At 39.7% G+C, this 15617-nt stretch overlaps 1 protein-coding gene across 5 annotated transcripts in view; it reads right to left on the reverse strand.

Moving 5' to 3' along the window:
- APAF1 (apoptotic peptidase activating factor 1) overlaps positions 1 to 15617 on the reverse strand; it is a 90088-nt gene that overhangs the window by 19325 nt on the left and 55146 nt on the right. For 2 of the 5 annotated variants that reach the window (XM_036250661.1, XM_036250662.1), the window contains exons 20-22: positions 14113 to 14232; positions 10160 to 10276; positions 7013 to 7138 (exon numbers count right to left, since the gene is read on the reverse strand). In XM_036250661.1, the coding sequence (XP_036106554.1) occupies positions 7013 to 7138; positions 10160 to 10276; positions 14113 to 14232 (363 nt within the window). Of the gene's footprint in view, positions 1 to 7012; positions 7139 to 7337; positions 7455 to 10159; positions 10277 to 14112; positions 14233 to 15617 lie in introns of those variants that run through there. The other 3 variants (XR_004958248.1, XM_036250663.1, XR_004958249.1) reach the window with 3 other exon arrangements.

A 15617-nucleotide genomic window follows, 5' to 3' on the forward strand; every position in this document is an offset into this window, starting at 1 on the left:
AGAATTTAACAGGGAAAATGGTGGTGGGCAGGACTGGAGGGAGGGTGAATGTGTGAGAGAGTGAGCGAGTGTGTGAGAGAGTATGAGTGGACATGAAGGTGGATGACCAAACCTGAGCAGTGCAAAGCCCAGAGAAGGAGGTTCCTGTGCTGTGGACGGGAGCAGCCAGCTCCTGCGGTAAGCGGCCCTTCAGGGCGCTTCTCCCTGTGCCACAGGGAGGTCCCACCATTTTGGAAGATTCCAGGTCTTCCCTGGGAGGAGGCAGTGGGAGTGGCTAGGGCCCAGCAACCTCAGCCCACCAGCACACCTCGCACCATCTGACCAGTGGACACTCTGTGTCAACACAGACCGGTGCACAGTAGTGGAGCTCCCAAAGTGCCGATTGCGGAAGCCGCAGACAGCCGGGAGCCCAGCACCGTCCCCCATAGTAGCAGCCCCATCACAGTCTAGATATACCCCCAGCAACAGAGGCTGGGGAGCAGACATCCACCCCCAGGCAACACAAGCACAGACCAGCAGCTGAGACCCATCCCCAAAAACTACAGCAAAAGCTGAGCAGGAGTTGAGCCCCACAGGGCAGCAGCACTCCCAGCCACCAGCGATGGGACCTGGGGCTCCACAGAGGCCTGTGTGGTCCAGTAGCCCACAAGAGCAGTGGGAAGCCCCAGAGACACTGGTGCGATCCAGCTGCCTGCCTGTGGGAACTGCAGGGTGCAGGGGCACCAGAGAGGCCTGTGCAACCCAGCAGGGACTATGTGATCCAGTTACCCCTGGGACCTGCGGGGTGCTGAAGCACCAGAGAGGCCTGTGAAACCCAGCAGGGACTGTGCCATCCAGTTACCCCTGGAACCTGCGGGGTGCTAAAGCACTAGAGAGGCCTGTGAGACCGAGCAGCCCATAACATAGGCATAGAACCAGGTCCCCAGAGGAATTGTGCAATCTAATTACCCAAGGGACCTGCAGGGTGCGGGGGCACCAGAAAGGCCTCTGCGACACAGCTGCACACAAGATAGGCTTAGAGGATGTGAAAATGGAGGCAGAGTGAATAGAAGCTACACAGACGATCTTCCAGGACCAAATGGGAATTACAACTAAAATAAAGACAAATACTCAGAAAAAAGCAGCAGGATAGGACCATATAACCAGGGGTACTGGCAGGATCTGCGGAGACGTGAGACGGTGGCAGGCTGGAAACCCACAGACAGCAGCAGTCTTAGCTGTGAGCAGCGCCCTTGGGGAATAAAGACCAAGCCCATTCCACAGCACAGAGAGCCAGGACAGAGCATTAAAATAGCCACAGCCACTCACCTGGGGGCTACGGCAGAGGGAGGGCACACTGGGCTGGAACTCTGTGGGGACAACCGGGATTTGGAGGGCACTCAAAGTTTTTGCTGAGTTGCGGCCACAGAGGACGGTGGCCAGTGTGCTCCTTCCCCGAGCTGTGGGGAAAAGCAGCAGCCACCCCCTCAGAGATTCAGCCTTTTCCAGGTGAGGCAAAGAAATGCAAATTGAGGCTCATTAACAACCAGCATCTATCCCACACTCTGGAAATCCTATTATGCAGAACAATAGGGCTGCATTCCAAGGCACTCAGTGACTGAGACTACTAGCTACCAGGAAAAAGCTAGAGGATAACTGAACCTTTTCTGGGCTTGCAGAAAAGTAAGACTTGACAGTGGTGTTTAACGTGGGCCCACCCAAGCTCTTCCAAACCCAGTAGAAGAAGCCACAATCAACACCCACAGGGAAAATTTGGCAGGCTCCAAAACCCACTGAGATAGCCAAAATGGTGAAACAAAGAAATAAATCCCAAATGAAAGAACAAGAGAACTCTATCAAAGATGAGATCAATGAAATGCAGCTAAGCAAATTATCAGAGGTAGTGTTCAGAGCCATGATCTTGAGAAAGTTCAACAGCATGAGTAAGGACATCAGCACCATGAGTAAAGATATAGAAACATTGAAAACCAACCAACTGGAAATGAAGAATGACAGCAGAAATTAAGAACACATTGGAAGGACTAACCAGCACAGCAGAGAAAGCTGAGGACCGGATCAGTGAATCAGAAGACAGGGTAGAAAAAAATCAACCAATCAGAAAACCAAAAGGTAAAAACAATAAGAAAACAGAAAGACATACTCTGGTTTCTCTTCAGATCACATAAATCTTTTGTCTTTTAAAAAACAGGAAGACAGCTTAAGAGAACTGTGGGACAACTGAAAACGTAATAACATTCGCATTATAGGAGTCCCTGAAGAGGAAGAAAATGGGCAAGGGTTACAGAATATATTTGAAGCAATAGTGACAGAAAACTTTCCAAACTTGGTGAAGGAAGAAGGCATTCAAGTTCAAGAAGCACAGAGAGCCCCAAGTAAGAAGAACCCAAACAGGCCCACACCAAGACACATAGTAATTAAAATGCCAAAAATTAAAGACAAAGTGAGAATCCTAAAGGCAGCAAGAGATAAGCAACATGTTACCTACAAAAGAAACCCCATAAGGCTCTCAGCTGACTTCTCAACAGAAACACTACAGGCCAGAGGGAGTGGCATGAAGTAATCAAGGTCATGAAAAACAAGAATCTGAATACCAAACTACTCTATCCAGCAAGGCTATCATTCAAAATAGAAGGTCAAATGAAGACCTTTACAGACAAAAAAAAAGGCTAAGAGAATATATTAACACCAAACCAGCACTGTAAGATATGCTAAAAGGACTGCTGTAATTAGTAGAAGAAATAGGAAGAAAAATAGAACCACACTAAACAAAAATGGCAATAAATAAGTACATATCAATTATCACCTTAAATGTGAATGGTTTGAATGTTCGGATAAAAAAACACAGAGTAGCTGACTAGATAAGAAAGCATGACTCACATATATGTTGTTTACAAGACACCCACCTCACAACAAAAGACTCACACAGGTTGAAAGTGAAGAGATGGAAAAAAATCTTTCAAGCAAACGGAAAGAAAAAAAAAGCTGGGGTAGCAATACTCATATCTGATTAAGTAGATTTCAAAATGAAGGCCATAACTAGAGACAAAGAAGGCCACTACATAATATTGAAAGGATCTCTCCAACAGGAAGATATAACCTTGGTAATCATATACGCACCCAATGTAGGAGCACCAACATATATTAAAAAATTTTGGAGGACTTTAAAAGAGAAATCAACAGCAATACAATCTTAGCAGGGGACTTCAAACCCCCGCTGACATCACTGGATAGATCTTCTAGACAAAAAATTAACAAGGAAACACAGACTCTTAATGAAGTGCTAGATCAAATGGATTTAATAGATATCTACAGAGAATTACACCCCAAAACTGCAGATTTCACATTCTTCAATGGTGCACAGGGAACATTCTCAAAGATAGACCACATGTTAGGGAACAAACTAAGTCTCTACAAGTTCAAGAAGACTAAAATCATATCAAGCATCTTCTCAGATCACAATGGCATGAAACTAGAAATCAACTGCAACAAGAACACACAAAGACATTTGAACACATGGAGGCTACATAGTATGTTATTGAACAATGAATGGGTTACCATGGAGATCAAGGAAGAAATTAAAAACTTCCTGGAAACCAATGAAAATGAACACACAACAACACAAAATCTAGGGGATACAGCAAAAGCAGTTCTGAGAGGGAAGTTCATAGCACTACAGGCCTACGTCAAGAAGCAAGAAAAATTTCTAACAGACTATCTAATCTCACAAGTTAAAGAACCAGAAAGCAAACAAAAAGAAAACCCCAGAGCAAGTAGAAGGAAGAAAATAGTAAAGATCAGAGCAGAAATAAATGACATGGAGACCAAAAAAACAATTCAAAGGATCAATGAAATAAAGAGCTGTTCTTTGAAAAGATAAACAAGATTGATTGACCCTTAGCTAGACTCACCAAGAAACAAAGAGAAAGAACCCAAATACACAAAATCAGAAATGAAAGAAGAGAAATTATGACTGACACCACAGAAATACAAAGGATTGTGAACAAATTTTATGAACAATTATATGGCAACAAATTCGACAATCTAAGCAAAATGGACAAATTTCTAGAAACACGCAGTCTCCCAAAATTGAACCGGGAAGAGATAGAAAACTTGAAGAGACCAATAACAACAAAAGAAATTGAAGATGTAATCAAGACTCTCCCAGAAAACAAAATCCCAGCCCCAGATGGCTTCACAAGGGGATTTTACCGAACATTCAAAGAAGAACTAAGCCCTGGCCAGTTTGGCTCAGTAGTTGAACATCGACCTGCAGACCAGAGAGTCTCGGGTTCGGTTCGCTAGGGGTACGTACCACAAAAAAAAAAAAAAAAAAAGAACTAATACACATTCTCCTCAAACTATTTCAAAAAATTCAAGAAGGAAGACTTCCAAACTCATTTTATGAGGCCAGCATAATTCTAATTCCAAAACCAGAAAAAGACATTAGAAAGAGAGAAAACTACAGGCCAATATCCCTGATAAACACAGATGCCAAAATCCTGAACAAAATACTAGCAAATCAAATGCAGCAATACATCAAAAAAATCATTCACCATGACCAAGTGGGATTCATCCCAGGGATGCAAGGCTGGTACCATATTCGCAAATCAATGAATGTTATACACCACATAAACGAAATGAAAGATAAAAGTCATGTGATCATATCAATAGACGCTGCAAAAGCATTCAACAAAATCCAGCACCCATTTCTGATAAAAATGCTCAGCAATCTGGGAATAGAGGGATCATATCTTGACATAATAAAGGCCATATATGAAAGACCTACAGCCAACATCATACTCAATGGTCAAAAATTAAAAGCATTTCCCTTAAGAACAGGAACAAGACAAGGATGCCCACTTTTGCCACTCTGGAAGTCTTAGCCACAGCAATCAGACATGAAGAAAAAACAAAAGGGATCCAAATTGGAATGGAGGAAGTGAAACTGTCATTATTCTTAGATGACATGATACTAGAAAACCCCAAAGACTCCATCAAAAATTTACTAGACTTAATAAATGAATTTGGAAAAGTAGCAGGATACAAAATTAATGTCACGAAATCGATGGCATTCTTATACGCCAGTGATGTACTAACAGAAAGAGAAACTAAAAAAAAAGTCCCATTTACCATCGCAGCAAAACAATTAAGATACCTAGGAATAAACTTAACCAAAGAAATAAAAAACCTATTTGCAGAAAACTACAGGTCATTGAAAAAAGAAGTAGAGGAAGATATAAAAAAGAGGAAGACATATCTTGTTCATGGATTAGAAGAATTAACATCATTAAAATGTCCATACTACCCAAAACAATCTAGAGATTCAATGCAATCCCCATTAAAATACCAACAACATACTTCACAGAACTAGAACAAATACTTCAAAAGTTCATATGGGACCAAAAAAGACCTTGAATAGCCACAGCAATCTTGAAAAAGAAGAACAAAGTTAGAGGGATCACATTACCAGATTTCAGGTTATACTACAAAGGTACTGTAATCAAAACAGCCTGGTACTGGCACAAGAACAGGCATATAGACCAGTGGAACAGAACAGAGAACCCAGAAATGGACCCAAGGCAATATGCTCAATTAATATTTGACAAAGGTGGCAAGAGCATACAGTGGAGTAAAGACAGCCTCTTTAATAAATGGTGTTGGGAAAATTGGACAGACAACTACATGCAAAAAAATGAAACTAGACCATCAACTTACACCCTACACAAGAATAAACTCAAAATGGATAAAAGACTTAAATGTGACTCATGAATCCATAAAAATCCTAGAAGAAACTGTAGGCAACAAAATTTCAGACATCATACGCAGCAGAATTTTCACTGATACATCACCTAAGGCAACAGAAACAAAGGAGAAAATGAACACATGGGACTACATCAAACTCAAAAGTTTCTACACAGCAAAAGACACAATTATCAAAATGGAAAGGCAACCCCCTGTATGGGAGAGCATAACTGCCAATGATATATCAGATAAGGGGTTAATTTCCAATATATAGAGAGTGCTCATACAATTCAACAAAAGGAAGACAAAGAACCCAATTAAAAAAAGGGCAGGGGAACTAAATAGACACCTCTCTAAACAGGACATACAAATGGCCAAGAGACATATGAAGAAATGCTCAACATGACTAATCATCAGAGAGATGCAAATTAAAACAACAATGAGGTATCACCTGTCAGAATGGCCACCATCAACAAATCATCAAACAACAAGTGTTGGCGAGGGTGTGGAGAAAAGGGGACTCTAGTACACTGCTGGTGGGAATGCAGACTGATGCAGCCACTATGGAAAACAATATGGTATTACCTCAGAAAATTAAAAATTGAACTTCCATTTGACCCAGTGATCCCACTTCTAGGAATATACCCTAAGAAGCCTGAAACACTAATCAGAAAGAATATATGTACCTCCATGTTTGTAGCAGCACTATTTACAATAGCTAAGATCTGAAAACAGCCCAAGTGTCCATCAGTAGATGAATGGATAAAAAAGCAGTGGTACATATACACAATGGAGTACTATGCAGCTGTAAGAAAGAAAGATCTCTTATCCTTTGAGACGACATGGAGGGACCTGGAAAGTATTATCTTAAGCAAAACAAGCCAAACAGAAAGACAAGTATCATATGATCTCACTTATTTGTGGTATATAATGAACATAACAGTCGGAGGAATGGGGTAGTCCCAGAGATGTGGAAGTGGGGTACAGACTGACAATCCCCAGAAGAGGGGGTAGTGGGGGAGAGATAAGCCACAGAACTTACATGCATGTATGCATGAACAATGGACATGGACAACAAAGCTGGGGACAGGGCGGAGAGGTGGGAGAGAGCGGAATCAGTGGGGGGAAAAGGAGAAACATCTATAACAAAAATAAATTAATGAATTTAAAAAATAAATAAATAAAATGCACATCAGATTTGAGCCATAATCAAAGTGTTCCTTTGCTAGAGTCAGCATTATATGTATTAGGAGTTCACCCTCCCTCTCACCTGAATTGTAGAATCATCAGAGCTTGAAATAAGAGTCTTCCCATCAGCTGTGAACTGGATGTGCAGTACAGTCTTCTTGTGCCCATTCTTGGATTGGAAGATTCTGTTGTTTAGGAGTTCTAAAATCTTCAAAGTAGAAAACCACAGAAAAATCAATACAAAGAAACTAAGCAAGACCTAAGCATTATACCCCCAAAAAACTACAGGAAGGAATAGAATTTCCATCTCACAGTGCTTTTAACTAAAGATACACAAATGAATGGTACACATTCATACACACACATTTGTGGGTGCACACACATACACACACCCTGAAAACACTCACTGGAATGATCACATGGCAGTAAGAACCAGTGGTCCTTCTAAGTATTGAACTACCGAATTCATCGAACAAGTAGCAGTCTGGGATCAGCCTCCAAAAAGAAAATGACATTTAAGATGGCTAAGAGAAATGAAAAAAATCCTGGATGAAAGACAAGGCAAGCACTTTATAAAACAACACAGAGACAGGTAACATAAGGGATAATGAAGGAGACAGGTAAAGGAAAAGAGGATGTGAGTAGGCTGGAAGGCGGTGTACTGAGAAGATTTAAAAGGGCTAAAGACTAATATGCCAAATGCAGAGATTAAGAAATTAGTAGCACATGAAATCAGAAGAAAAAAAGTGTTAAAAGCCCTGGCCGCTTTGGTCCCGTGGTTAGAATGTAGGCCCTTGGACAGAAGAATGGAGGATTCGATTCCTGGTCAAGGGCACATAGTACCTGGGTTACAGATTCGATCCCCAGGGTCATGCAGAAGGCAGCCAATCTCACATCAATGTTTCTCTGTTTTTCTCTCTCTTTCCCTTTCTCCCTCCCTACTACTCTATCTAAAAAAAAAATCAGTGGAAAAAAATCCTTGGGTAAGGATTAACCAAAAAAATAAAAAATAAAAGAACTCAAAATTAACCATGTCAACAAGGTTTTCAAATGAACTCATCCCCCCCTCCCCCCGCCAAAATAAATATAGTGTCTTTGCCCAAATTAAAACGCACTCGAGGAAGCCTAAAGAAAATACAGATGAGCCCGGCTGGTGTGGTTCAGTGGTTGAGTATCAACCCATGCACCAGAGGTTGCCGGTTCGATTGACAGTCAGGGCACATGCCCAAGTTGTGGGCCAAATACCCAATAGGGGACATGTAGGAGGCGGCCAATCGATGTTCTCTCTCATTGATGTTTCTCTCTCTCCCTCTCCCTTCCTCTCTCTCTAAAATCAATAAAGAAAAAAAATTAAAAGAGCCCTGGCCGGTTTGGCTCAGCGGTTAGAGCGTCGGCCTGCGGTACAGAGAGACCCGGGTTCGGTTCCCGCTAAGGGCACGTGCCTCAGTTGCAGTTTGTCCCCGGCCCTGGTTGGTCGTGCGGGTGGCAACCACTCGATGTGTCCCTTCGCATCGATGTTTCTCTCTCTCTCTTCCTCTCTCTCCCTCCCGCTCTGTCTGAACACAAAATGCAAAAATGTCCTCGGGTGAGGATAAAAAAAAAAAAATTAAAAGAAAATACAGATAATGCTAAAATTAGGAGATTGTAGAAATTCAAACCTAACCTGCATGTCTGAAGAAAGGTCCCTTAGAAAGCAAAGATTGTAAAAAAAAAAAAAAATTCCTGTAAAACAAGAATAATTCCTGTAAAACAGGAATAACACAATACCTAACATCCAATGAGAGCATGTAACACAATAAACACCTAATACATAGTAGCTGTTATTATTTGATAATACTAGGCTGAATCACATAAAATTGCCATTTTATAGCTTAAAAACAGTCAAATATTAGTAATTTTACATGATTCATTTATGTTACTTATATCATTTGATGACTGAGGGGGATAAGGGTAAGATTATTCCCATCCTCAAGCAAAGATGGAAGTGCCCCACATGGCACCTCTAACCCAGTCCCCACAGCCAAGTCTGCCCTCCCCCACATGATGGGGGGATATGAATGGGGCATATGTGGGTTTCCTGAGTTATTTTCTTAAACTACCTGTAAGGCTCATTTCGAGACACTTAATAAAAACAAAAAGAATGTAGTGCTGGCTTGTCAACAAGTTAAAAAAGAAAAGGGAAGCCAAGGATCCTTAAGAAGAAATAATACCTGTATACAACAGTTTGAGAGATGAAGCGGAGAGGGAAGAGGAAAGGTTTACCCGTAAATGTACAACCCATTCTGTTTAACAAATATCCACGATATACTTTTCTCAGAGTAGTACCCATCTTCACAATTAATAAATCATTTTTCAGAATAATAAAAAGAAAACCCAAAGCCTTAGCTCTGAATCCATGCCAGAACAGCCATGGCAAACGTTCAACACTGGCATCACTTTCCAAAAGATTTCTTCTTCACTTTGTATATAAATATACAGTCCCCTCTTTGTGGGTCAATATGGACTGGAGAATATTTGTGTGGTTCTTTATGAAAATGAATACAAAGTAAAATAAATACAGTTATTAATATATTAAGAATTAATTAATTCATTAAGAACCAACCAAAAAACTTGGGTAAGAAAAAGCTGAAGAAAAGGCCAATGTTCTTTGAAAAACTATTATATAACTAGAGAAAATATGTTTTGTGATGAATTTCATTTGAGAGAAAATCATTTTTTGTCCAAAATGATTTTGTTATATCATCTTTTTGTCATATAACCGGATTTTATTATTATTTATTTGGTCTTATTTGATAAGTTAGGAATTTCAGGTGGTGAACAGGTGTATTTCTAATACAAAGGGATGGTGAAACAGGTGAGCACAGACAACCCTGCACTGATATTCCCGGCGAACTTGTACCAAAATGGAAATAACTTATACCTCTAAATGGCTGAGCTTCTAAGAGGAAAAAAAAAATGCTGCTTGCATAATTAGCTGAAGCTCTGATAGTATTTGATATACTTGGAAAGCAGCAGAACAACTCAATGGAAAGCAAGGAACACAAAAAGTGTGAGAAACAGTAGGCTATCTGAAAATATACAACCAACAGGACTGTAAAAGTATCTTTAGTCTAACAGAAGAATGACAAATAGATCACAGATTTATTTAGTACATGTACACAATGCCAGACACACAATTAACTTTAAATAAATAGCTATACTGCACAGATTGAAGACGAGAACTGAATACCTTAACGGCTCCATCGTAGCCTCCAAATGCAACGTACTGAAGTTGAGGACTTAAGCAACAGCAACTAACTTGAGCTTCAGTCAGAAAATCAATCTGACCTGTTTTTCCATTAATGAGCTAATGAAAAATAAGGCACAATCAGTATTAGGCTGTATGAGCAGTTTTTGTTCCTTAGAACAGAGACTTCAATTGAAAAAATAATAATAAAACAGAGAAAATAACCAACAAGAGTGCCCAGGGGAACAACAAAGCCCTTTCCCAGTCTCAGCAGCTGCATTTAGCACTTTACGCTTTCATTTCATTTCACTTTTGTGGTTCAAATACATTTTCATAAAATAAAATGAGCTTTAAAAGATTTAAAAAGCAGCTGCTGTGCCCACCACCTCAGACACAGCTGTCTGATTTTTAATCCCATAGCTAACTCCACACCATTTTCCATTTCTTCACAAAGCCCATTTTAATAGGGCTATCATTTGTAAAAATATACTTTTCTGATATTATTCAATGGGGCTGGTGAAATGAGACTGAGACAGATATTACATAAAAAGACAAATTAAAATTAAAATGGGTTTTATATCCTCCAAATCACTCACAAAACAGTATAAATTAAGATTCTTTCCCTTTTTCTCGTGGGAGGAGGAGGCATTGGAAAAGAACCCATGAGCATAATTGGGTGGCTGGACTTATAAACTAAACTAAGATTACCCAATTTCATAATACAGTCAAAATGGGTTCTCAAACATCTCCCATCTCAAACAATTTGGTTCTCGACCAAGTTGTTAGGGGTTGGGGGAATACGTCTAGGTTGTTGGCCAAAACTTCAGTTTTTGACCTGACAACCCTTTCATGCTGATACTTCAGCATGACAAAAAACATCTCAGGCAACAAACAAAGGAGAGAATACTTTTGTTGTTGGCAAAATTGAGGATTAGCACAATTTTAAACATAAAGAGGCCATCAAGAGTGCTAATGTTGCTAAAGGTGTGAAAGTGCTCACAAAACAACAATCTCAGGCAACTGAAGAGGTAGAAAAAATGTTGATGACTTGGATAAAGGAAAAGCAGTTAGCAGGTGAAAGCATCTCCCAGGCAATGATATGTGAAAAAGCAAATATGGGTGCAGCATGCTGACTTCTTGAAAAACACCCCTGGAAGGAGTATTTAAGAAAAGAAGTGTTTGTTTACAGATTAAACAGTACATTAGACATGTACTATATATAAGAAAGGTTAAGCCCAGCTGGTGTAGCTCAGTGGTTGAGCATTGACCAATGCACAAACCGGTTCCATTCTCGGTGAGGGCACACAACCAGGTTGTGGGCTGGATCCCCAGTGGGGGGCATGCAGTAGGCGGCCAATCGATGTTCTCTCTCATCAATATTTCTATCTGTCTCTCCTTCTCTCTCTAAAATCAATAAAGGAATAAAAAGTTGAAAAAAAAGTTAAAAGAAAGAGGCCCTGGCCGGTTTGGCTCAGCGGTTAGAGCGTCGGCCTGTGATCCTGAGAGACCCGGGTTCGGTTCCCGCTAAGGGCATGTACCTCGGTTGCAGTTTGTCCCCGGCCCTGGTCGGTTGTGCGGGTGGCAGCCATTCGATGTGTCCCTTTCACATCGATGTTTCTCTCTCTCTCTCTCTGTTCCTCTCTCTACCTGAACAAAAAATGGAAAAATGTCCTCAGGTGAGGATAAAAAAAAAAAAAGAAAGAGTAAGCCCGGCCAGTGTGACTCAATGGATTGAGTGTCATCTCATGGACTGACCAGTTCGATTCCTGGTCAAGGCACATGCCCGGGTTTCAGGCTCAATCCCCAGTAGGGGACTGCAGGAGGTAGCTGATCGATGTTTCTCTCTCCCATCAATGTTTCTACCTCTCCCTCCCTTCCTCTCTCTCTAAAAAAATCAATGAAAACATAAAAAAAGAAAGGTTAAAAAAGGGAATCATCAGTGGGTCTGAAACAGATGAATTCAATTTACATTATTTCTAATGGGAAAAAATGATTCTGTTTTCTAACAAATACCTTCTCAAACAGCCTTCTGGAACAAATTACGGTCGAGAACTGAGGCTGCACTGTATCAGTGCTAATAATTACTTTTTAAAATCCCACTAATAAAGATAGCTTATCACTCAGCTAAAATATGTGACCTAGGAAAATATTTCTCAAGCTTAAATCAATTGTCAGATACCTCCCTCTAAGTGTTACAACCTAAATGTCTTGAATTATATCTTAATGTAAAATAAGCAGTAATCTTTATTTCATGTACAAGTTTATAGGGTCAATCAATCAAGAGAGCTTTTTCTTTACAATATTTTACCCAGCATGTCCTATCTATTAGATGTTCAAAATAAAGACTGAAGTACTAAAAGCTAAATATCTTCTCTCAAAAATTGATTTTCATATTTTTTAAAGAAGTGACTAAAAATGTTTTGTTCAAGTAAATGGAACTATTATTTGTCCATTTAACTGTCCTCGAAAGTCTCCCACACTCAATGACACAGAATAAAATTAATCCTTTTATAGTCAGATGATTTCTTGTTTAAGTCTTACAGTAATGACAATGGCTAAAGAAAGGCTGCACAACTTTAATGAGGGGACACAAGCATGAGGACACTGAACTTGACAAGAAAACTGCAGTGGAAAATATCCGAAGTGGAAGAAATTCACATTCAATCCCACATCCTGATTCATCCCAGAAATACAGAGCTTTAGGAGCTCCTCATCAACATATTACAGGTGACCGTAAAAGTTGTAAAATATAGAATAAGCCATATTTAGGGGTGTCTCAAAGCTTGACTCTGACTCCCAGAGTAGACAAGGATAAACTACCACATGCCATAGACAATTTACTCCCAGGTATTTGTCTCCTGAATTTAATTCCACCTTGACTTTATAAACCAGCTCATAGCCTTCTGAAGAAAGCAAGGCTCAGAGAAGTGATGCAATTTACTCAACAGCACAGAACGAACTGACGATAAAACCAGAACATGTACCTGGGTGTCCTGAGTGAAGTCACTGTTCTCTCCATATGAAGCTAGATTTTGCAGCTTTAGAACTTGGTCGGCTCTGTCATACTCTGCCAGTCTGTCTCAAGCCCTTGCTATCGCTCATACTCTCAATATGCATGCCCCTCTATTCCTCTTCTCTTCTCTAAGGTTTCTCTTCGTTCTAGCTCTGCTTCGCTATCTCACTGTACTCTCTCACGTTTCTTGCTCCTTATCTTAAGCCCCAATAACCACTTAGTACTCCTATCAATCCTCTGCCAATGGACCTGACTCTGTGGCTCCTTTCCTCTTCAGCCAGTCAGGAAATGCCTTCCTCTTCTGTGTTCTACTCTTCATTGAGGGGCAGGGTCTAGAGTACAACTGTCTGGATCTCTAAATGATATAGCCAATTCAGTTTTACCTCAAAAACCTTTCCTTCTCAGAGAACATAAGAAGCATTCAAAAAATACTTCTTGAATGAATGTGTGAGTAAATGAGTAAATAAACAGGTATATTTCAGTATGTAAAACCCAGCTCCTTCAACCTCAGTTCCAATGGATCAGACTTCTTCCTCACTTAAGGTGATTTCTGTTCTTTCAAAGACCTTGTTATCATTTCCCTGCAATAACGCTTCCATTGATATGCCCATCCACCTTGCATACTCCAAAAGACATGTCTAAATCACTACTGTGGACAAGTTCAAGTTTGTCCTCATGATATCCTAGACTCTGTGCAAATCAAGGATTGTGATCACTGATACTAACAGAAGAGCAATGAGGTGAGGCAAGGTATCACCTTTTATTTCCAAATACTATCTGAGCCTCAGCTCAAGACCTATATATATACTTAGTCAACTGATATCTACTGAGCATCTGTGGAATACTATACAGTGCCTGATCCCAAGTCCAAAAGCAAACAAGAAAATTGTGAATTGTCAGTGCAATCAAACCACTTTTCCAATTGTTTTCTAAAAATACTCACTTGCAGACGTCTTATATTGTCAACTGCCAGAACCATCACTTCATTTTCTTGAAATACAACATCTATTTCTTGCTTTAACATGATAGCAGAGTTCTCACATACTTTCTTTGTCTCCCAGAGCTGATTAATAGATTTTTAAAAAGATAAAGATTACTATATACTCCAAAATATTATAAAGACAAGCACTAACAAGAAACAAAACAAGTTTCACATTTAAAATGCCTGATGCAAAAGATTTTTTCAATTGTTAGATTATAATTAAACAATAAACATTTATTAATTACATGCTATAGTAAGAAGCAGTTAGTATCAAAAGTAATGGGTGCTAGAGCCAAAATGTCTTAGTATGAATTCTAGTTCTACCTATAACTTTGGGCACATTATTTAATCCAGTGCTATTCAAAGATAAGGACCTTCTGCTGGTTCTCAAACAGTTTGATACCAAGATACGGTGCCTATACCAGAATGTAAATCAATTATATTATGATACACAGTATTAACAGTATACTTGGTGATAAAGTTGATTTTTTTTATAACAAGACTTCTTGATGAAAGAAGTAGTGCACTGATTTACATTCTGGCTCAAGCTAATTGAGACGGTACTTTAAGTAGTACTAACTTAACCTTTCTGTATCTGTTTCCTTAGCTGCAAAAAGGCCTGTGGTGAGAATTAGCAAATACATGTACAGCACTTTTATAGCATCAGCCACAGTAAGTACTAAATAATTTTAGCTACAATTTGAACAAAACACTGTATTAGATGCTCCAGGGGAAACCAGGCTCCCTGGCCTCAACAAGTTTATAATTTAAAATGTGTAAACAAGTCATAGGAGCAACAGAGCATTAGAGGTAAGGAGTAAATCAAATCTATACTTAAATTCAAGGCAGAATCTGATAGGTACGAAAATGACATAGAGTTATAGAGTTATATGGCATTAAAAGGAGACATTGCCCCAAATGGAACACTAGGAAAGCCACAGGAGTCTTGTGGCTTCTAGGATCATTAGAATTTCAACAAGGAGAGGTACGGGCAAGCAGGGTATTCCAAACATAAGAAACCAAATAGCTAAAGTACAGAGGCAGGGACCTACAAGATGTTTGGGGAAATGTGAGCAGTTTAGTGTAGGTTACCTGTAGAAATGAACTAGAAGACAGACTGCAGCAGAAAGAGGCCATACTATAGAGAAGTTTGATGGTAGACTTAGAAGTACATATTTACTTTGGTAGGCAAGGGAGCCACTATCTATTTTTGAGCAAAAATAACATGACTATATATGTACCTGAGGAAAATATCTTGGAAGCAGCAAGTAGAAAACCAAGAAAGAAAAGACTTGGCAGAAACTAATGCAAGAAAAGCAACAGTTAATAGCACCTAAACCTAAAATGGGAAAGTAGAAATAAATGATAGAAAATGGAAAGGTAGAATCCATTAGAATTGGCAAGTAACTTGATGTGGAAATTCAAGGTAGAGAAAGAGTAATAATGCTACTCTGAGGAATCAAATA

The sequence above is a fragment of the Molossus molossus genome, unplaced genomic scaffold, assembly GCF_014108415.1.
Source record: "Molossus molossus isolate mMolMol1 unplaced genomic scaffold, mMolMol1.p scaffold_m16_p_10, whole genome shotgun sequence".
NCBI lineage: Eukaryota > Metazoa > Chordata > Mammalia > Chiroptera > Molossidae > Molossus > Molossus molossus.